The sequence below is a fragment of the Homalodisca vitripennis genome, chromosome 2 (genome assembly GCF_021130785.1).
Source record: "Homalodisca vitripennis isolate AUS2020 chromosome 2, UT_GWSS_2.1, whole genome shotgun sequence".
Classification (NCBI taxonomy): Eukaryota; Metazoa; Arthropoda; class Insecta; order Hemiptera; family Cicadellidae; genus Homalodisca; species Homalodisca vitripennis.
The window spans coordinates 93,861,362-93,884,715 of NC_060208.1; the positions used below are offsets into that span (position 1 = coordinate 93,861,362).

At 32.1% G+C, this 23,354-nt stretch overlaps 1 protein-coding gene across 10 annotated transcripts in view; it reads right to left on the minus strand.

Annotated features, from left to right (window-relative positions):
* Window positions 1-737: 737 nt before the first annotated feature.
* The window catches only part of LOC124354363 (epsin-2), a 113,263-nt gene continuing 90,646 nt past the window's right edge, over window positions 738-23,354 (minus strand). For 9 of the 10 annotated variants that reach the window (XM_046804760.1, XM_046804756.1, XM_046804758.1 and 6 more), the window contains 3 exons: window positions 15,640-15,681; window positions 8,539-8,727; window positions 738-7,876 (listed from right to left, as the gene is read on the minus strand). In XM_046804760.1, the coding sequence (XP_046660716.1) occupies window positions 7,764-7,876; window positions 8,539-8,727; window positions 15,640-15,681 (344 nt within the window). In that variant the 3' untranslated portion in view covers window positions 738-7,763. The remainder of the gene's footprint in view (window positions 7,877-8,538; window positions 8,728-15,639; window positions 15,682-23,354) is intronic. The other variant, XM_046804759.1, reaches the window with a different exon arrangement.

Genomic DNA, 23,354 nt, shown 5'->3' on the forward strand with positions numbered 1-23,354 from the left:
ACTGTGTGGGGAGCGCTATGTGAACTGCTGCACTACACTACCATTCTGTTCTTCAGTCAATGACTGTGACAGTGAGAGAAGAGCAACAGACATTAACTATTCTACCCGGGCCGGTAATCTACTACTACAATGTTTCAATGACTGGTGCTACCACATTGGCTTAAGAGCAGACTGTAGTGAAACAACCTTATTGTTTGACGCAGAATAATGGGAAATGTCTCATATTAAAGATGACAATGACATGAATACGCATCCAAATGCTTTACTTTTTCTTGAAAAATAGGCCTATATGCTTTCTGAGTTAAAGTAAACACTGAACAATGTGGCACTCCCTAATAGAACAAAATCTGGTATTTCCACCAATTTTACCTAGAGGCTCTTGGACTGCCCTACACTGAACTATCAGATGCCAAAGTCCACTATCTTCATAAGCGAGAATCATCTTACACTGAAATAGTGCATCTTTATATGAGTTACTGGTAACTCATGTCACAATATGAAAAAGATTGACAACACATCAAAACTAGTTACATTTTTAGTAGTAACACCTCTTTATATTTAAATCAAACGTATGATAAATTACTGTTATCTTTCTTTATGTACTTTCGACTAAACAAATACGATAAAACTAGTTTATTACCAAAAATATATTCATTATATGGGGCATAAACAGTCATAGTATTATACAAAAATAAACTTCCAAATGAGTTAAAGAGGAAATAAAGAGATAAACACAATAATAAATAAAATTATAATTTACATCTGGTTAAATCAATGCAATAAATAACCAGTGGCGAAAATAACGACAATAACATTGAAAATACAATCAGTGGTTCTACAATAAAACGGCATACACTAAATTTGTTAGTACATAGTCTTAAGCTAGGCGATACGATAGTGAGGTGAATCGGTTCTTGTCCTGTTCTTGAACGTATCATATCCGTTCAACGGATTCCTTACATCGATAAAAGAAAAATAAATATGCTTTCTTAATTACTTTGAAATAATTATATATATAGTTTAAACATTATATATTATTTTTTTTACATAGTACTTAAAATATAATCAACACAAAAATATTGATCAATAAATACAAAAGGCTGCAACTTGTTAAGTGTTCTCTTAACACACAATAATAGCTTACTTGTTATATTACAAAATGGATCATTTTAATTACGCTAAAAATAGCTGAAGCCTTCCACTTTAAATGCCACTTGCGCTTTTAAGCAATTGCAGATTTACAAGACACGTTGCTTCCACCTAAGTGCTATAGGAGTATTTAATTGTAAAATAACCACTCCTTGAGATAAATGTGTTTTACATTACGTGTATGTAACAATTGGGTCCAGATGAAAAGCAGGTCAACCTAGACAACTCTCCTGTCTCTCAAACTTGTTAAATTGAATTTTGTTCATGTAAACTTAGGCAATCTATTGACCAGTCTGCTTCCACAACATCAATAACCGATAACATTCTAGTACAACAGAAGCAACAGCTCAGTATAGACAAAATTACAACAAATTTCCTCTGTCTCACTAAGTTTTGCATAATTATTTAGTGAAATGAAACTTGGGCAATATTTGTAGGCCAGCAAGGACTCTCAACAACATTTTGAGAGAATACCTCGGACACCTCAAAATTCTAGAATACCAAATCTCCACACCTTTGTCATAATTAATTGGAAAATTAACAAACCAAGAATTTGGCACAAACACAATATATATTACATGGATTATGTTTAATTATTTTCTAAGAATTCCTGATCAAAATTTCAATGTGAGCTAAAACAAATTTAAGTTCTATTTCACTCACTGGAAGATAAGTAAACCATGAATTAAAATTCTCAGCATTTTAGACTTCAAAATAGTTATATCAATTGTAAAATTAGGTATCAAATGAAATAATACATTTAAAATAAAATATTACATCGTTTTTAAATACGAAATGAAAAAAAAATTATCAAATAGCTGACAACCGATAAAATATTTTGAGATTATTTTTAAGTAGTAATTTTTTTCACTTTGTTAGTTAATCAGATCAGTAATGTAATTATTGTAATGTGAAATGTATTTAAAAAAAATACATTATAGAACCACATAGGATTCATTTCTGCAATTAATTCTTCAATCTGGTTTGTCAGACGCTATCTACCAGTCAAAAATATCACCCGCGGCTGTTCCTAGGATTTTATTCGTCACACAGACATTGTGTATTGTGGTAAAATCTGTTGGCATTTTAGTGAACTATTTCGGATTGGGATTATATAAAATACAAATATGCTGTAAATCAGTTTGTCGATATTTTAAAGCTGTTTTGCATCAAAAGTGTGAGCAACAGAGACAGTGATATTGTTTACAAAATTACGTATCTAATTTTTGTTAAGTTTGCTTGTCATTCGACTCCATGTTACCTGTTGCTATGTAATATATCCTACTATCATTTTATTGTAGTAAATTTTAATGACATTTTTGTATAATATGATGTTAAATCTAGTGTCATGAAATAAATCCAGGCTCTGCTTTATCAGTTGATTACACCTCTAAAAAATGTTGATAGTTCCATAAAAATTAGCATTGGAACGTTATTATTTTGAGTGTTTTTGTATGTGATCATATCAGTAAAAGAATTATTTTCCATATTATATAGCCCTGAACTACTAATAATAACAATAACAACTGTTTAGTTATCCTGTCTTCTGCCGGACGTGATGTTATATCATGTTTAACTCTTTTGGAACTCATTAAAAAGAGCCAATTTCTCTGTCTAGTTATATTTAAATGTTCAGTTAAAGCACAGCGTTGTATTTTTTAACAAACACTTTATTATGAAACAATAGGGTAATGTATGTACGTTTTTTTTGTATGATTAGGCTTTAAATATAGAATAAAACAGGGTATAAACAATGGTTTTTGCTACACTATTATATTTTTACTTAATATTATATTATTTAATACTTAAATAAAATATTTTGTTAATTTTAAACCAAAATCCCAAGTTTAATGTAATTTTAAAGCTGTTGGTGCATCAGATCATATTTGTTTTATTAAATAGGTGTATCTTAACTTATATAATTTTGTTGTAATATTATATCTACTCCAATAAACTGCAAAAAATAAAATGTATACAAATCTAGGGATATCTAGGCCTAGATCAGGTGGAGGAGGCAAATCAGTCTCCACCACTAGATGTTAAATCGTCATCTTGTATATCACTAATGTCATTAATTAGTAATCCACTTGTACTTGCAGCCATCAGAAAAATAAATAGTACTAAATGAATAGTTAATTCATGCATTGTTTTAACACTCGTACTCATTTAAAAGTTATGTATTCTTATGTGAAAAAGAGGCCTAAAAATGATTATATTATTTAATTGCACTTTACCCTCATATTTACAGTAGATTAAAATCTAAAACAAACGTGTTTCACAACGAAAACAACCAAAAAAGTACAAAGAACCTGAGTCACAGTGAGTTGACTAGTTTTTTACATTGGCAGGCAATGCACTCAACTGGAAATTTTGGCAACAAACCAGTAAATGTACTGCGAAAAACTGTCTGCAATATTGTTTCAAACACTTCAAACTATTCCCGAGAGGTAGCAGCACAATGCAGAGCTAGTAGAAACCACTGAACCGATCTCATACGTCAGTGATATGAGACGTAGTACGCCAGCCTTGCAGTGCCTGTGATTCATCCGCTAGCGGAACTACAGCACACCTGGCAGTGGCCGTGTTTCGTCTTGAAGGGTTAATATTCCCGTGTGATAGGCCTATCAAATTTTTTGTTACATCTGCCCAACAGAATATTACTTATTAAAAGTCGAATCTATAGCAGTGTATGACTACAGTTTGAATAAGGTACATTGTTATTGTTATCAATAAAAGAATTTGATGATGGGATATCTGGAGTAGGAAAAAGAATTGTTTTTTGCAAAAAAGCTTGCAAAAATATCCATAATTTGGAAATAAGTACAGCAGGTGAGTCTGGTTTGCGTTAAAACAAGTCCTACGCTGATGAGTTAACATATACATAGCGTAATATTTTTGTTTTGTCTTTAAAATTATACATAACATAATGAATTAAAAGATATTATAAAATAAATTATGTCGATTGTTAAAATTATCTTTAATTAATTGCTGTTTAGGTGTTAACCACAGTTATAACATAATAACAAATAATAACATGTATAAAAAATAACTTTAAACTGAAATCTTTCAATTTTAAAAGTGGATTCACAGAAATATTAGTAACCCTGATTAAAATAAGGGGTTGCTAATATTAAAATATATAGACTGTTTCAAAATGTTGTTCATACCACTTGTTTATTGCACTGTGTTGTTTTAACCACAATGAACACATCAAATTGAAATTTTGAACTCAAATTTATAGAAAAGGAATAAAGATATAGACATCCAGTTTGTGTCAAAATTCTTGGCAAAAAGTACTTTTGAGGGTTATTACTTATAACTTTCAATATGCTAATAGACATTACCCACTGACAAATACTTCCTATTTTAATTCATCTGCCGCAGCTAAACTTTCTAGGGAAGGGAATGGACTTATGATTGCCCAGTATACATGAGGATATCCAAATTTTGTGGCCCTCTTTAAAGCACATATCTCAATAAATAACTCTATTTTCAGCATTTTCTCACTTCTGGAAATGTTCCTTGATTTAATCTTTTGGAATAACATCTCTCATTGCATTTTAATTGATTTCTTAAGTCACTGAACCTTGTTCCTTTCAGAATTTTCTATTTCTGAAGATCCAAACATTTACATTATGATTATAGGGACCAGTTTCAGTTCCAGAGTCATGACTTAACCACAGTTCCAGTGTTTGTTTTTGTGTTGCAGATAATTTTCACACCTTTGTATTATAGCTCCTGTTTAATCAAATGATGGATTTCATTGGTTCTCTCAAACACACGCTCTAAGTTTTTCAGATTCCTACACATTCATATCTACCAGAAAGTCATTCATTCCACTAAAAATGTGAGAATTTTTAAAATTATATAACATTTACTTATTCAGTTTCATTCCTTTCATAAAAACCAACGCTGGGAGAAGAATGGACAAGTTTCTGGCAAAACTTGAAACAATTCAAAGATTAGTACTAGTAGAACACAGCCACAACAATAAAAGGCATTGATAATATCTGACTAGGGCAATTTCTTGCTCCAATCACAAAATGTAGATGGAAATTTGATACTTTCCACACAAACCTTGACACATAAATATATTTTTATTCACTAAATTCTGAACACAATTTATATCATATGTACGTCAAAATTGAGATGAGATACAAAATTACATAGTATTCATCTAAAATATTGTAAATATCTTCGAATTATGTTTACAACCTTTAAATGAAATTTCTTGAACACTAATTATATAAATTATCTCAAATTTTATTGTTTACATAATTTTTATATTTAAGCAATTTTTTCCCCAATTGTTACAATTATATGTAAGTTACTAATCATTTCTAGTAACAAATTAAAAAATGTATCAACCAATGTTTTAAACTAACTGAAAAACAGAACAGGTACACAATACAGTTGACTAACTAGTTGACAGTCAGTTCATAAATTAGTTATTATAATGAAATTTAACTAAAATTTCATAGAATTCAATATTTAAATGTATATTTTTTCCTCTAAAAACACCACAACTTAAAAAATTACACCTCCTTGATTATATAGAATAATTTAAAAATAAATATAACAAAACCCTTTTGTAATCCTAAAACCGACCCATCTCAGACAAATAAATGTATGCTCCAATGATAACAAAATGTCTATAAAATAAAACAATGTTACGATAAATAATCTAACAAAATCCAACCATAGTGAACATGGGCACTTTTTCCTCCAGTCCCCTTTCTTAACCTAATTTATTTACACCTTATTTCTTATAATACAACAGATAAGTGATTGTAGGTTGAAACAGTAAGCACTAGCTCACATTGGTGTCGCCATATGGTTTACATTTGTAGAGAGTACCCATAGAGAGTATATAAGGAGATTGAACCTCTCCCCTCTCCCAATGGGTACAACCCCTTGTATTTGGTGAAATCAATCATATCAAGGCATATAATAGTGACTACCTCCCGGGTCGTGTGGCTTTCTAATCGTAAAACAAATCACATGTGAAAACAGCAACTAACCCTTTAGTCCTATTAAAAATACTTGAATATAATACTTGTTCAAGACTGTTAACGCAGCTAATTTTAATCACCTACTAAAACTACTTTAAACAATAAAACTACAGGGTTCGGAGCTTGTGATAGTTTCAGAACTATGTACATTAGTTGACAAATTTAAAAAAATATACAATATCAATAATGAGCACCTCAGACATATATCTATTACATTAGAATAAATTCAATTCAATTCACACTATCACATATATTACATATCTCTCAAAATCCGATAATAAAACCAAGTCTAATTGAATAACATTTGCTTTTTTTAAACGTGTTATATGCGACTAAATGCGTACATAAATAAAATAATACTTACAATAAACAGGGGTAGAATTCATAATGAGGTAATATAATGAACACTAAATACATATTTGCATGAAAAGTTTCTTTGATTTTGTATGAACATATTGTTAAAACTATTGTTTTTTAAGGAATAGCTGTAATACTAGAACAGACAATAATATCATGAATATGTAAAATAACTATGTCAGTTCTGGAATCAAACACAAAAACTACATAATAATAATTTATAGATATAACAGGATAATATTACTGCAAAATAAGAACAAACATTAAAAATATATTATAAATGAAGAACAAATTTAACAGTAATTAAGAGAAAATACACTAGTTCCTTTCGGTACTGAATGAGACACATGGAGGAAAGAGCATTAAAAATATGAACAGTATATAATATTTCAATGAATACAAGGTGGTTTGAAAAACCAATGTAAAGTTTTATACTGCTGGTGTATAAAAAACAGGTTATTTTCAACAATATTGGATTATTACTCTGTTCAAAAACGTTTGTATTGAGTCAGATAGTTTGCTGCAATTTAAGCTGAGTTCAGATAATACATAGGTTTAATCTGTGGATATAAACATGGATACACTATTACAACTGAAGGCACAAAAATAGGATGCAAGAAGAAAGTATTTAGCAAAAAGTGCCAAAAAGATTACAGATAGAAACATCAATTAGATGTATTGGACTGGTTACAAAGAGTTAAATTTATGTAAAAAATTGTTGGCTCATAAACAAGGTTTTAGCCATTTCAAAAACATACAAACTACAGAGGTCAGGAACTAAAGGAGGTAGAGTAATATTTAAACCAATATTTAAAAATTGTTAGCTAGAAAGAAATATTTTCAGAGTAAAACTTTAGAAACTTATTGTGCCCAGTTTGTAAATAGCACGCCTTTGACCAAATATGTTAAAAGAATTAAAAAAAGTGAACACCACTGTGATAAGTGCATGATCGGGTTCTAAGAAAAATATACATTGAAAAATAAATATAATTTATTCTAATATATTTAAGTACTTTTAATTTTTGCACTGATTTTTCGAACCATCCTTGTACCAACAAAAATGTAAAGAGCTTGAAATAAGGGATATTCCATTCTGGTCATCTACAGCTAAAACAAACCTGATGCGAATAAAACCTTCTGTCACGATCGTTTTTATTATTGCTTTTCATACAAATAACAAACGCATTGGCAATCAGAGAGGCGATACACATTACGATCAGACAGCCACACTGGAACGAGGGCACATTATGAGAGAAAGGGGTTGGGCTGGGGGACCAGTGGTTGGGCAGGGGGATATGGAGGTGTTCGGAGCGGAGGCCGCATCATTGGAGGGCTGTTGGAGAATGGATTGGCCAACGCTGAAACAGAACAGAACTTTTGTTAAGTTTGTTTGACAAACTGAATATTAACTAACAAATAATGCTATTTGAATTTTAGGTTTACAGTCAAATTCTTTCCAGGTTTAGTGCATTGATTCCAGATAATTCAAAAGTAGTTGATGAAAATAAAAATTCTGAGGTTATTGGTATTAGTAATATGCTTGGTTTCCATTCTACGCCTCATTGTATTTAAACATACAATTTGAAAACATACTTCATTTAAGTATTCAAATGGTAGACTTTTAGAAATAAAACACAAAATCTGCATATTATAATGGGTATCCAAAATATAAGTTTCCAACATTTTCTGCCACTCTAAAAAAATCTGTGAAAGTTGATTGCCATAGCAAAGTGTGGTATGTGGTCTGATATTAGTGAAAGCGGTCTTGTGGCCTTAAACTTGTCATGTACAAACCAATCACAATGGAGACTCACTTCATATTGCCATTAGTTTATAGATTTACAGTGTTGTTTGTTTTTTGACCACAAAGCATGAAACTGGGGCAAAAATATATTGTGTAATATATATTGTTATGATGATGAACTAATGGAGCTGATCCTAAAATAAGCATCAGTAATTTAAAAATAGTATTCAATACCGATTTGAGTAAGCCAACACATTATGTACAAAGCATGCTTACCTGGTGTGGAGACAGGCACAAATGGTGCTGACGTCAGCGTGGTCTTAGTTACCAAATTCTCGAGGTTCACCAGTGAAGAGTTCTCCCCTAGGAAGCTGTGGGGTGTCTTCTTAGGTACTGTTGAGGGAGGAGTCGACAGTGAGTTAGACAGCCCCGACAGATCAAAGGGATCTGGACTCATACTTCCTCCTGTCAACATAATGACGATTGTGTAATATATGTTAGGAAAGACCAAATTGTATGGTATACATAAACGCAACAAGATATCACCGAAATTTCAAGTATAACCTCTGCATAGTGTACCACAAGATTTTTATATGTTATCAATTTATATTTTAAAATTTTGTTGCCTTTGTTTCACAAACCTTGAAATCTGATGTAGGTAGTATGGTTGGTTGTAAAACACAACCGAGTGGTGGTTTAATCAATGATGGCTCAGTGTATGGTAACAAAATATTTTTGATCTGATGATTCGTGCTCTCACTGCTACTTTTGTATTAAGATTTTTTTAGACACAACTGGTTCTTGTTTATTTCTTCCTATCTACAGAGCATTGAGTGCTCTCCGGTGACTATTTTAGTACTAAAATGACTGAAGCACTCACTGCTTGACAAGTGAATCCAGCTGGTTTATAACTTTGGTACTAAGTCAAGAGCACATGTTTACATCAAAATATTAGCTCATGTTAACCGTAATTTATTAGTGCTGTGCATGTTTTGTAGTGAGACGATTTTTATAGGTTTTTTTATTTTAGAGAGCAAGAAAATTATGGCTAATAGTCACAATGATGAAAGTGAAATAAGACAATTTTTTGAAGTACCCAGTTCACAATTAGAGAATGGAAATGCCAGGTTATTGGCAGATGTTGGATGTTACAACAGTATAATATAACCAGTTAATTTTTAATTAAAATTTAGACGAAGAATCCATTTTTTAAGCAGTTGGTAAAATAGTACACCGACATCCAGAATCTAACCTTAAACGCTCCACACTGGCCGCGCCATGACTCTCACTCAGCCACGGTAACGGTTCAGCGCTTCTGTACGTAGTATCACCAACGAACTATACTACTGGAACGCGCACTGCCCATAAGCAGCATGTTGTGTTTTCCGGTCGCACACAGCTGTGCGTTACTGGTGTATCCATGGATTTGCAGGCGCTTAAAGTGGGCAAGAACTCACCAAGTTCTGTACTCCATGCCAATGATGCTGATCTTAGAACACATTAACTTTTTATTGATTTTAAATCTAAGGGTAAATTAAGTAGATCAAGTGATGATGTACGGTATTGAAAATTGTAAAATATTATTATTTACTCTAGTTATCTCAAACAAATGCGACCACTTCTAAATTGACAGGAAGCCACGAGTTACTTTGAATTAAAACTGTGACTAAACTATTTTTTTAAAATAATATCTCATCACATCGAAAAAACAAAAACTTTTGACATTAAAAAAGAAACCAACTTAGAAATAAGGCAAAAATATTGGTCAAAATAATTTTATTTTCTAACACGTAGATTAAGTGTGTCATGTTTGTAAATTTTTTGTAGTTTATTTTGAAATAAAATACTGTCAATAAAAAGTTGTTTTTTTTTTTCATCTGGGTAATATTTTAATGCCTGTAATATTTGTTTCCGACTTTGTAAGAAAAATAAAAGTCAAAATCTCAGTTATTTTGATATTGCACAAAAATCAGTTTTTTTAACAGAAAATAAAAATCCACGGTAAAAAGCAGCTACTAACATTTGTAATAATAAATAAATTGTAGTATCTAACAATTGTATTAAGTCTACAAGGCGTTTTAAAGTGATATTAGATCATTACTATAATGCCTGCCATATGGGCGGAGTTAGTTCTTGCCCATTTCCAGCGCCTGCAGACTCGGAACGCAGCCCAGGATTTCGGCTCGGTTTCTCCGGCCCAGAGCGCGTTCCATTATTATAATTCGTTGAGTATCACATCTATATCTGTTAAGGGGTTAAGTCTAAAAATAGTTTCTCCATTAATAAAATTGTCTGTAGTACATAAAATTTAACACTTTTTGCTAAATAGTTTTGGTTAGAACTGAGACCCTCAAATTATAAAACTACATAACTTTTAGCTTTAAGAGAGTACATTTTGTGAGTGAAACACCATCATTATGTTACTGGAAGGACCTTTAGTAACACCATTGAAGTTTATTCATTTAAAGTGTTTTGTTTCTGTAAGTACTTTCTTTTTTTTCAGGTACCCACATTTTAATTCAATATTTCTGTTATTTAAGTCATTCAATATTTGACAACCAATGTTCTGATTAAAGATATTTGCTCAGTTGTGCAGAAGTTTTAAAGGTGAAATACTCATAGGGTGGACAAACTGTGACAGGTATAATCAATTTTAAATAAACAAATGCAATTTAAAAAATAAATTACTTCAGCATTTTAGTACTGTATTGAATCAAACTTTAGTTTGAAAATCATGCATTAGGCTGAAGGGTTTTAAAAATTAGGAGTAGCTGAAAAATTATGAATGATCACGAAGGCTAACCTTATGCTGTGACTGATGAGCACAAATCAATAAAATATTGGTGAAAACTTCATACATTTTACACTGAAAGTTCAAAAACAGTTCTATCTGAAAAATGATGGAGAAATCCCATGTGATAAAATAAAGGTCACAAAGTAACAGACAGTGCTTCTTAGTTTTTTTAGAGGATGAAAAGAACAGAAGAATTAATTTGGATGGATCCATTTTACTGAATTTAACTCAAAAGTTCTGTTTCCAGATATTTATAAAAATCCACTAAGCAGTCCAAACAAAATTTTGAAATTGATTAAATAGGTTTCAAATGGCCTGACTCAAATGGTATTTCTATTACAAGGATACAGTTTATTTTTCCTCATTTATTGTTCTCCCTAAAACATGAGATTTTTTAAATTATATACAAGAACTACACTTCATTTTAAGATTTTCACAATTCCTTTTACATTATATCCTTTTGAAAATTTAACACTGTAGTGCATGTGCAAAGATTCTTTTTTTAACAGAAAACATGCAAATCATAAAGCTCTCTAAGTACATTTTTCACACAATGTAAGGAGTTGATAAACTGATTGATACCTCATTCTGGCCAAATTCAAGTAATTCACGATTAAGTGATCTGTTCACACCTGTTATTGTTAAATACAAAATAACAAAAACTGCATTTTAAAACTGGAGTCTGTTTCCTTTTCAATTGTTAAAACTACAGAAATTATCAGCAGACCACTTAACAACACTAACACATTAAAAGCGTGGTTAGGCTGAATGATAAAAATTGAATTTGCATGCTAAAACTCGCAAATAATAAAAATGCCTGCTTTTATGGCATATTAACTGAAGCTAAATTAAAATAAATACACAACATAATTCAGCGTGATACAAAGGCACAGAAACACTGTATCACACAAGGTTGGTTGGTATAAGGGGGGGGGGAGAAACGGAAGACCGATTTTGAATAATAACTATAGACAAAATTATCATTGAGTGCAATGATAATGATCATGATCTCATTTAGAGATTTTAATCATGAGCAATAGAAAAGATAAAAATAATTATGTGGAAGGTTGAATACATACAGCAACATAATGTATGTGTAATGCAATTTTGTTTACAATAAAGAATGTTTTCCTATTTTATGTTGCTTTGTTTGCAGTTTGTAACATTTTATACAACTTTGAATCACAAGCAAAACTTTGATGAAAGAACTAGGAGAGAGATGAGTAAAGAAACTGCTATACAGATGCGTAGAAGTTTGAAACAGCTAATGTTCACTACACCCTGTGGTAGTGGCCTAACCACAGGTTACAAAGTTCTCTAACATGTACAGGTTAGTTGTTTCTCCTGTTAACATAGCATTTATGAGGATAATACAGAAAGTAATCGCTATTTATGCATAGTATGAGAAGTAAAGGAGGTAACGCTTTGTTAACTTTGGTGTGTACAATGGTCCTCACTGTGCGAGGTGCAGCATTATAAGTTCATGCGTTGTCCAGTTTTAACCTCGAAATAAGAGTGCCGTAATAGAATATCCCATCACCTGTGAAATCTGCGGTGTTAAAAGATTTCTGTGTGGGAAAAATCACTCTGCAGCCAAAATTCATTGTGAATTGTATGTGGTTTATGGGCTAAACATAATGACTAAAGGTGTAGTCCCTCAATGGATGCAGTTTTTTTTCAATGGAAGAAAAGTCATTCATGATGATGAAAGGAGCAGGACCTTATGTTGTCAGTGATGAGCAAAGTGAATAAAGAAGTTTTTAAGAATTTCAGAACTTTCCAATCTTTTTCCTGAAAATGTTAAGAATGATTTAGAACTGATAGTGACAAAAAAATTAGGCTACCATAAGTTCCGTGCTTGTTAAGATACAAACACTGCTTACCGATGATCACAACAAAACGAATGAGTTCTCCCATAGAGTTGGTATGACTTTGAAGGAGAAGACATTTTGGACAAGATTGTTAATGGTAATGACATTAGGATTGCTTTTGAATCCTGAGACAAAACAACAATCAATGGGATATTGCTTCTCCAACAAGTCAAATAAATTCAGATTCAAACATATTTCAAAGACTATTCATACATATGACATGTGCTTTAAACTGTACGGTATTCATGTTGAAAATAGAGAAAAGTTATAACTTTCATATGTATATAATTAATTTTTGTATCTTCACTGATTTACTTTCATCTCAAAACAGAACTTGCTTTTTAAAATAATCTTTGTCTAACTTTCTAAAACCATTTCAATCAAGTAGTGGTACAACAAACCATCAGATATGATAAGAGAACTAAATGTTGATTTGAAATTATAGAACAAAATTGTATGACTGGGAGCATTTTTTTCAGCTTGATGTTTTTAAAGAATCACGTAACTCTATGGAAAAATGCTTTGAGAGGAACCCACATCCATCACCTACTACCTCTCTTCACCGGCATTATAAATTCTTTATTGCCCTCTACGCATAAGCAATATATTTCCAAGACAGTTGTTGTTTTGGATTATTCAAACATCTAATAAACAAATTAATCTGTAATTTATAGACACGGTTTGTATAAAATATCAAAAGTAATGAAAATATAGTTTTCATGTCAGTGGATAGTTCACAAAAATCAGGATACACAGTAGTTTTAATGACATGTTTTGGTAATTTTTTGAATACGGAAAAAAATGTTTCTAAAACAAATAACAAAGGAGTATGTGGACAATCTAAATATAAAAATGTTTTGGGGTTGAGTGGTAGAGAGGATTTAATAGCCCTAACTCTGCCTCTCTAATAACAGCATTTTTCATTTTCATTTTATTTCTGGGATCAGATGTTTTGCTCATGGAATTCTTACAACCAGGAAACACGATAAATGGAGAAGGTACTGTGAAACACTTTGATGGTTGTAGAGGGCTATTCAGAACAAAAGAGTAGGAACACTCACTTCTGGAATTGTCCTTATTAATGACAATACCCATCCTCACTTTGCTATTTGACGAAACGGTTTATTGACTGATTTTAATGGGAAATTAAGTCTATAACCCTGACCTAGCACCAAGTGACTTGCCGGTTCCCAAATTTGAGGAAGTGGCTAGAAGAGCAAAGCTTCAGAACAAACAAAAAACTCAAATACACCGTAGAAATCCATCTCAAGTTTCTGGTGGAACCGAACTATGAAGAGGGTATTGGAATGCTTGAACGCCGTTACGACAAATACCTGAATTTAGATGGTGATTATGTTGAAAACTAACCACATGTGTATATATCTTTTGATACATTAATTTTATTATTCTCATTAGTTTATTATTATAACACATAGGAAGTTGACAAAATAGATAAGGTATAAAACCTATTTGATACCCATGGGTCAATGACAACCGCAGGTCAGGTATAACTGTAGTAAGAGTCAAAATGACCAAAAAATTGAAAAAATGTATTTGAGAAATTAAAACTTATCTAACATTTCAATCAAAACTGACCAGGTTTAACTGTTCTTGAGTTAATGACCAAAATATTGAACAAACATATTTGAGTTAACACCACATATAAAACTCTATCAACACCAACAGGTCAATGACACCTGACCAGTATTACTGTAGAAGAGTCAAATGGCTAATATAACCGTGAGACCCAAACATGCAAAACAAAAAATAAGATAAACATTCCACACAACCAGAGTTATGCTACTGACAATTTTCTAAATGCCATTAGTTTACATGTATAGGTTTACAGTAACATGGTTTAAACCACAACAAGAAAAACTTTGATTTAATTTTCTAAAGAATTTCGTTAATAACACCCAAAACCTAAAGAATATCTTTAAGTACTTATTTTCATAGAACTGGGTTCAAGGTTAAGACAATTAATTGACAGAAAAATGTTTAACATTACTGTTGTAACATGGATAATATAAGGAATCTGTAAACAACTGGAAATACACAGATTGGATTTGAAAATTTGCTATGTGGTGCAAAAGGCTTAAAACCTGAAAAACCCCAAACTTTCAGATGATTTCAGGTACCACTTTGAAACAAATAAGAAAACAACTCAATAAAACAATTTTTTAAACAATGTGGTAAGATTGTTAAAATAATGTATAGTATATTTACAATTAAAATGTTTGAGAACTTAATATGATTTTGTTTTTGCAACAGACTATGATTGAAAAAGTAAATTTATTTTTCAATAAATTATTTTTGTAAATTTGTTAGAGAACATACTAACGTTTTAGGTAAATCTCTTTAGCTGTAAAATATTTTCAATGGTTTGACATAGTACCAATGTTTAACTGTGGACATTAATTTTGAATGTTAAGACATAATTGTGAACCTAATTGTTACAACAAAAGGAAACAGAATCCAGTTTTGGGAATATGATCTTAATTTAGCTAATAATTTTATCTGGTCCACCAACTCAAACAAATTGAAAACCAATGATATTTTGCAACACTAATGTTTTTGTGCCAATGTTTTGTTAACATATTGTGATTTACCCCACTGTTATAAAATGCTTATGCTTGGATAAACACTAAACGTTCTTCTTGTATTGTTTGCACTTTTACAGCCATCAACGACCACCAATAATTCACTACTCACTCTTTTTACGCCTGAAAGCATTTCTTCTCCCACGAGGAAATCCTGTAATTGACATACAGAACAGAGAGTGAAGTCAAAAACAACTGGAATACCAACATATTTGTTGCCTGATGTTTCTTTAAAGATCAATATGTTGCAAATTTCAATTAAAGAGAAATTTGACTCTTTCATTTTGACATACAATTGTGCAAATTGACAATAAAATATACCGCTGTTAAATTTTTGGCAAGATTAAAAAAAATGTTTATAAATATAATTCTTGTGTACATGTGTATGTCACTGAACTCCTCCAGAACGGCTGGACCGATTTTAATGAAATTTTGTGTGTGTCTTCAGGTGGATTCGAAAATGGTTTAGATTTACAAATTTAAAAGACTTCAAAGTGCTTGCACATTATAAACTGCAATTACGAGAAAGTTATGTATATTAAATAGGCAAACACTATTTGAAGGCACTAAATTTTGATGTACATTTATCTTTAAAATAAATTTCCGATTGAACTTAAAGCTTGCGTGTTAGACCACTCTATAATAAAAAACATGTAAGTGTAGCATCCATATTATTATAATTTTGTTGTGGTTCGCACGACACCTCAGCCTACAAAAAATTTAAAATCAACCATAATTCAATTCATAAATATGAGCATTAATAACTGTCATTAAGTAATTTTCATTATTTATTAAACGTTACTTGAATTATTGTGTGTTTGTAACTTGAGTTTTTGTCATAGCTTACATATTAGAACTGTTGCAACGGATGATTTTATTTTTGTTACAATTATTCAAAACTGTATCTATAAATTCTAATCCTAATAATATTATAAATGCAAAAGTGCCTTTATTTCTGTTGTTGCTTTAAAGCATAAACTATGCAACCGATTGTGCTGAAATTTAACATGGACTTTCATAGGGACCCTGGGATGAATATAGACCTATTCTTAATTCAAAAATCCCTCTGGGCTATGCTCCACTGGTTTTTGAAGTAGTGACAAAATCCTAACTTGGTCTCTATAGTTTTGAAATATTAATTAAAAGAGTATTTCTAATATAATAAATTATTCTGTGTAAACACTGTTTATTATTTTCAATTTGTTAACATTTATAGTGAGTACAAATATTTTTAATGCCATTTTAGATTTTATCAATTAGGTAAAAAATACTCACCTATCTTAAAAAATGCCCCAAAACATAAGATGGTCAAACAAGAATTTGACACCGAAGACTCCCTTTGAAGCAGTCGGCAAGAACTATGCTAGATGAAAGTTTGCTGGACTGTGCTTTTGAACTAATGTACTAATTCCAGCTCTAAATGTTCTAAAATATTAACAATATTTTTTAGTTTATAAAGAAACAAACATGTAATGTTGTGGTTAATGTCTTTTAGCTGTACTTTTTTATAGAATATTAAGTATTAAATCTAAAAGACAATGTTACTATGAAACAAAATAAATTAGAATTTATTCTGTCTGCTGTCTGTATACTGGCGGAAATATAAGCTGCGTTTACACTGGTAACTAAAGTTGCAAGAGAATTTGCACAACTACTGTCATAAAATAAGCAATTTTACTCACAAGAACCGTCAGAAGTACTTGGCACAGTTGTATCGCTGGTTGTTCCGAGAGTTAATATCATGTCTGTTTACACACGGCTGTGATTTCATAATTTAAATTTTAATAGATGACACTGGTCTCCAGTTCTTACAAACGACTGTCTGACACTGGTTGTGGCAACATTCCTGAGAGCTCTTGTGCCCATTTAGACGCCATTTTTACAGTCAGACACCAAACTTGAGCAATTTTTTGCCAGTGTAAACACAATTCAGTTGAGATGTGGATGAGACCGTTATATCAAAATATAACATCACTCTTTTTGTATTAATCAATGTAATCTGATGACCAATCGCGAAATGTGTGAGGAGCAATCGTTCATTGACCAATCAAGGTCTGTGCCGCGATACAAGCGGAAAGCGGTGGGCGATGGACTGAGGGCGATTTAAAATTAAATGTTTTTTGTTGTAAATACAGGGGAACACTTGGCACTAGCCATGACAGATGTGAGCGGAAGGCGGTTCCACGTGATGCGGCTAAATCGCTACCAATTCTAGACAGTAAATGTTTCTCCTGTTGCTCAGCTCGTTCTGTCATTGCTGTGAAACATGTCGGATGCAAATGCATTACTTTTTGTAGCTTACGCACTATTTTCTTCTCCAAAAGGTGTCTTATCAGACTTGGTAAAAATCAAACTGAAATTTTGGTGTACTCAAAAAATTGGGTTGCACCTCTTATCAAACATATTAAATTATTGAACGAATTGAACTATTAAGCCTGTTTATACATGTCTCGTCAAAATGCTATTTTCACTCAAGAATAAGAGTTGCACAACTTCGTCTGGAAACTCCACTTCGACGACTGAGTAATACTTAAAATACAAAAAACTCATTTGTATCGTTGTCACTACTGCTCTGCCGCTTATGTGTACCAATCGTTCCGGACTTAGACACTAAACGATCAGTTGGTCGGTTTTAAATTGTTCAAGGCATTGTTACGTGTTTTTCATGGGGTGGGGGAGGGAGTACAGCACAGGAGTAGAACTAACCAAGATAAACTCCACTACACTAGTGTAGGCAACCTTCAGATGAAGCTCGTGAACATATATCGATCTTCATTCACAATTCCACAATCCATATTGAGTAAAATACAATGCTTTGAGATTAATCAGTTCTTGATTCAAGGAGCTATCAAATTATATCTTGATTTTATGAAGATGGAAAAATTGATTTTTAAATTTTCCCGGTTCTCAAAAACTGATTCCCAGCTTATTCCAAGGTAAACTCAACATTAACATCGGAAATATAATTTACTCGAACCAGAAGTGCAAAACCTACGAAGTTGTGTATGAAGCCACGGTTAGGTAACACAAGCTGCAGGTAGAGGGGGGCAGAGTAGGTTGTTAGCTCTGGGCGGCATAATTCTACGCAAAAATTGGGTTGTTGTGTCACAACTGTTTGGGTGTAATTTTTCAGTCTTTGCGCTTATTGCTTTACTCAAGAATTAGTATAGTAAAATTATAGATGCCTCAGTTTGAGCTTTAACCACAGACTAAATGAATCGGTATTTGTTTAAAAGGGCATCAGTCATGAAAAGTAAACTTTCGGAAAACTTGATAAAACCGATTAAATTCATATAGTAAATGTAAAATTCCTAAATAAATATGCATTGCATTTTCTGCCTTATTTTTTAACATCCCGATATAAAGATTTCAAAATTTTTATCAAAATTTCAAATTTTTATGAATTTTTAAAAATGTGTGACTTATGCCTTTTAACAAATTTTTCAATATGTCACATGAAAAAATAGTGTTAACACTCATTAATTTATAAAAAAAAAACATTTATTTTTTAAAGATACAATGAGTTACAGAATTATTGGTATAGGCCTAAGCTTAAATTATGTTACTTAAACAATTTTTTTTAAACTCCTTATCATAGAAAAGAAACTAAATTTGTGCCCTATTGTAGGATTTTGTTGATACTTATCACTCATCTTCTTCTTGCATATTAATATTTTCCATTACAGGCCATTCTAAAATATCATTATAAAATTGTCTGTTCTCATGAGGTACATACTGAATGACTTTTCTTAAATCTTGGAGTTTTGATTTTGTTATAGGCACTTTACCCTCTGGGTAAGCAAGTTCGCTGTGACCAGTAATCCTTGTGTTTGTTAAAAGACATGAAAAAGGTGTAGCAATGGAGACCATTAATGGTGGTGTATGCCTTTATGTAGCCTTTTAAAGTAGATTCAAATACAAAATGAAACAGCTTACTGATCCCAAATTTGACTTTTTCTTTGCTTGGTTTCTTTTTTGTATCCTCTGAAAACTGGAGTATTTTTTGTAATACTTTATCCACCAAGATTTGAAGTTAGAAATCTCTGAAGCTCTCACCTCCTTCACAAGAAAACTTTCCAGGTTTGGCACTTTTTATTATTACCTCAATGATTTCATACATACTGAATATTCTGTCATGCTTATTAAGCATCCTTTTGATTAAGCCGAACTCTCTGTCACAAGGAAGGAAACTGTGACCTCTGACAGGATAAAAGTGCTGAACTTTTAAGAACCTTTTACTGTCAGTTAAAAATAAGAAAAAACCTAGTCAATGTCTGGTTCTTATTTTGACCAGCGCAATTGTCCGAAAAAATACGGAGCTCTGTCACACTTTCCGGAACATGTTTAAGGTAGTCATCCAAAAAGGAGCAAACTTCGTTAGGCACCTTGTGACCTTCTCCTTCATGATAGAGGTAGATTGTTGCTGTTTCTACATTTTAAAGTCTGTTATACAAAACACCACATTCACTGTAAGTTGGCGCAAATAAAACAGTTCCTGCACAGGCACCTTTGGGAGGGAAATTTTTGCATGTAATCAAATGCAATTGAAAGAATATTGTTTTCTTCCTTAGCATCTTCTGAGGCCTCATACTTTAGCGCAGAATTAAAACTTTTGGCTTCATCGCTTATGTACAAGAAGCTTGGCCACAGCACTCCGTTTTGCAGCTTCATTCAAGTGCGGAGATTTAATTTTTAGCTTAAGCTCTTCACATGTGTCGACTTGAGGGCCGACCAAATTTGAGATTAAAATTATCTTTTAAAAAAACGTGTAGTAAAAAACTATAACTCACCTTCTTTTCAGGGTACTTCTCACAAAACAAGTTTATACATTACTTTTTAAATTTAATTCCGCATTCAGGTAAAATTTGGTTCCTCCCAAATAGTGGGATTCCTTCACAGGAAATGAACTAATATGTTCTCTAACCAAGCTTTTTATTTCATCGGACACGGAAAAAAGACACTGCCTTTCCTCTTTTATCTTCGGGAGTTTTGCAGGCCTTCTTGAGTTCTCTGATTCGCCGGAACTCTTTTAGTTGTAACACCAAAAGCATTGACAAAAGAATTCAAACATACTATATGTCTTGAAGTTCCAATCAAAAGGTGATATTTGAAACTAGCACTGTTTATTCTTGGATTTTATTTCTTGGTCTACGTATTGCCACTTCCTCCATATCAATAAGTCCATGTAGTAGTAACATGTTTTTTTTTCATTTTTCGTACCGAGGTCGTGAAACCTAGCAAAAATCTCAGTCACGTTGTCCTCTGGAAACTCTCCCGAGCAATTTCTCTTGCATCTGTAACAAAATGAGAGTTTTAGGCTAATGTAAACCAATTATTTCAGTAATAGCCTACTTAGGGCTCAGACTTGTAACTTGATTGTAGCTCTGAGGATTTCATTATATAAGTTATTTAAAAAGACATACACCAATTATATTGGTAAACAAAGTTTATAAGTTTATGTTGATAACCTCATTTAAATTATTACTTACCCACAAGTAAATGAAGGCTTCTTAGCTGGAGTTTCATTGCCTTTATGGTTCACATATTTCTCCCCTTTGATAATGGCTTTCCTTATTTTGATTCCTTTTGTACTCACTAGGATCTGTAAACTTCCTTTTACGAGAAATATCATGATTAACACTTTCCATATTTTCTATCATATTTTTCTACTCGTTTACTCTGTTGAATTAACCAAAGAATCTGAAAATCTATAACCTTAAAACCTGCTCAAAATATTCAAGCTGCTAGACAGCTGTTTCCATGGTTAACAGCTGTAGCTAAACAAAAGTACAGCCAACATTTTTAGTTAAAAGGGCATGAGTCATAGACTGATGCCTTTTTAACAAATTACACAATAATCAACCTTGTGCTGTGGGCTTATTACTTGACTGACTGATGCCCTATTAACACAGAATGTAGATCTAGAAATAAAAAATCCAAATCCACCAAAAAGTGGAATTGTGAAAAAAAGTGACTGATGCCCTTTTAACAAATACCGATTCAAATATTAGAGCTACACTAACGGGAGTTATATTAAAGGTTAGCCTGTTTATTTCTCCAATTAGGTATATAAAGTACATTATAAATTTCAACCAAACTGCATCTTTGATAATAGATAACTCAGAAACTCAAAATCTAATTAAGACCAAATGTTTGTAAATGATAAGCATAATTGTACTGTTTTTAAGTAAGCTATGTAATTTTAGTATTACTGTATATGAAAAAAGTTATCTAAATTATCATCTTAAGGTTTATTCTTGACCGGGCGGACGGAAAAGTCGGTATTTAGTATGTAAAGTTGAGTTTTAAAACCATTATCTTAGCCGTGTTAATTTGTAAATTGCTATTTAAAACGATTAATTTTTAACAGAAATTTCATTGAATGGTTTTGTTAACTTACTGAGGACGGTGCCTGCTCGTTTAAACGCACATATCGCCAGATTACCGTGGCAACAATGCTTAGGCAATAAAAATAAGGCAAACAAACATATGTGAATGTTCATAATTGTTTTTTTATCCTGTTAAGATGGCACAAGTTACCAATGTATTCTTCAATCTTCAAATTCTTAGCAAAAAATTGTTGCTAGTAGTTGTAATTGTAAAATATCAATAAAGTTTATGTTTCTTTGACAAATTTAAATATTTTATACATACTTTTACTAGTACTAGTAAAATAGTTTTATTTAATTATTAATGTTTCATGAAATTTTTAACCTTAACTAAATATATGTCTGAAACATGTTATATTAGACAAAATATGAACATGTTTTTGTTTGTATTTTATTCCCTTAACCCTTTGCACTCCGACGTCCGAAATTTCGGACATCGTTGTTTTGGCCAAAACCTCGGTCGTCCGACATTTCGGACGTTCGCTATTTAGGCCAAAACCTCGGACGTCCGAAATGTCGGACGTTTGGTAAATCCTTTATACTGGCTTTATAAAACATCCAAATGCCGTAAATTTGCGATATAGGCAGGCTGGATAGTTGTTGCATGTAAAAACGTAGTAAACCTTTATACTCTATGGCGGTGATTTTGCAGTTTTACATTGTGTTGTAGAGGTTTGGCAACGTCGCCTGTTTTCGTCAGCTGATTTGATCCCAACTTCAACAGCTGATCTGTTCATTGCTTTGTTTAGTCTGAGAAGTTATTTCAGTGAATAATGTTATTTCCAAAATGTTTTCAAGCTAAATATTGAAATTATTGGTTTGTAGTAAGTGCTATTTGTCAAAAATGAGTGACCAATCATCTGAGGAAGAACGGCCTACTCGCCGAGCTTCGCCTGTTAGCGAAAATACACTGTTTCGGAATATTATTGAAAGTGGTGTGCGTTATGTTGACGATCTGAGTGATAGTTTTGTCAGTAACATATCAGATTCGGAATCATCTGACGATGCCAAAAGTGAAAGTGAGGGAGGTATCACGGGCTTTGACGACGATACGGACAACGATCCTGACTGGGAGCAATCAGGGGAACCTAGCTCAGACGATGAATGCCCTGTCTCAAAGAAAATTTGTTCAAAGCCTAGGCCTAGGCCTATAAATGCACACATTGACGAAACCATTGATGATGTCATCTCAGGCTCAGGTAGGCCTAGTTTACCTTCTACTAGTAGTTTTGTAGGTGAAGCCTTCAATAACCAGCCAAAAGTAAATGTAAATACAACTAATGACCAGCAAGAAATACGGCTTGATAATGCTGATGTAGATATGCCTCTTCTGAACAATATTGAAGAAACCATAGAACATGTCATAAGAAACTCTGATAACTTTGAAATACCCGATCCAGATCCCGACATCCCACTAGACCTGCATCCAAATATTCTA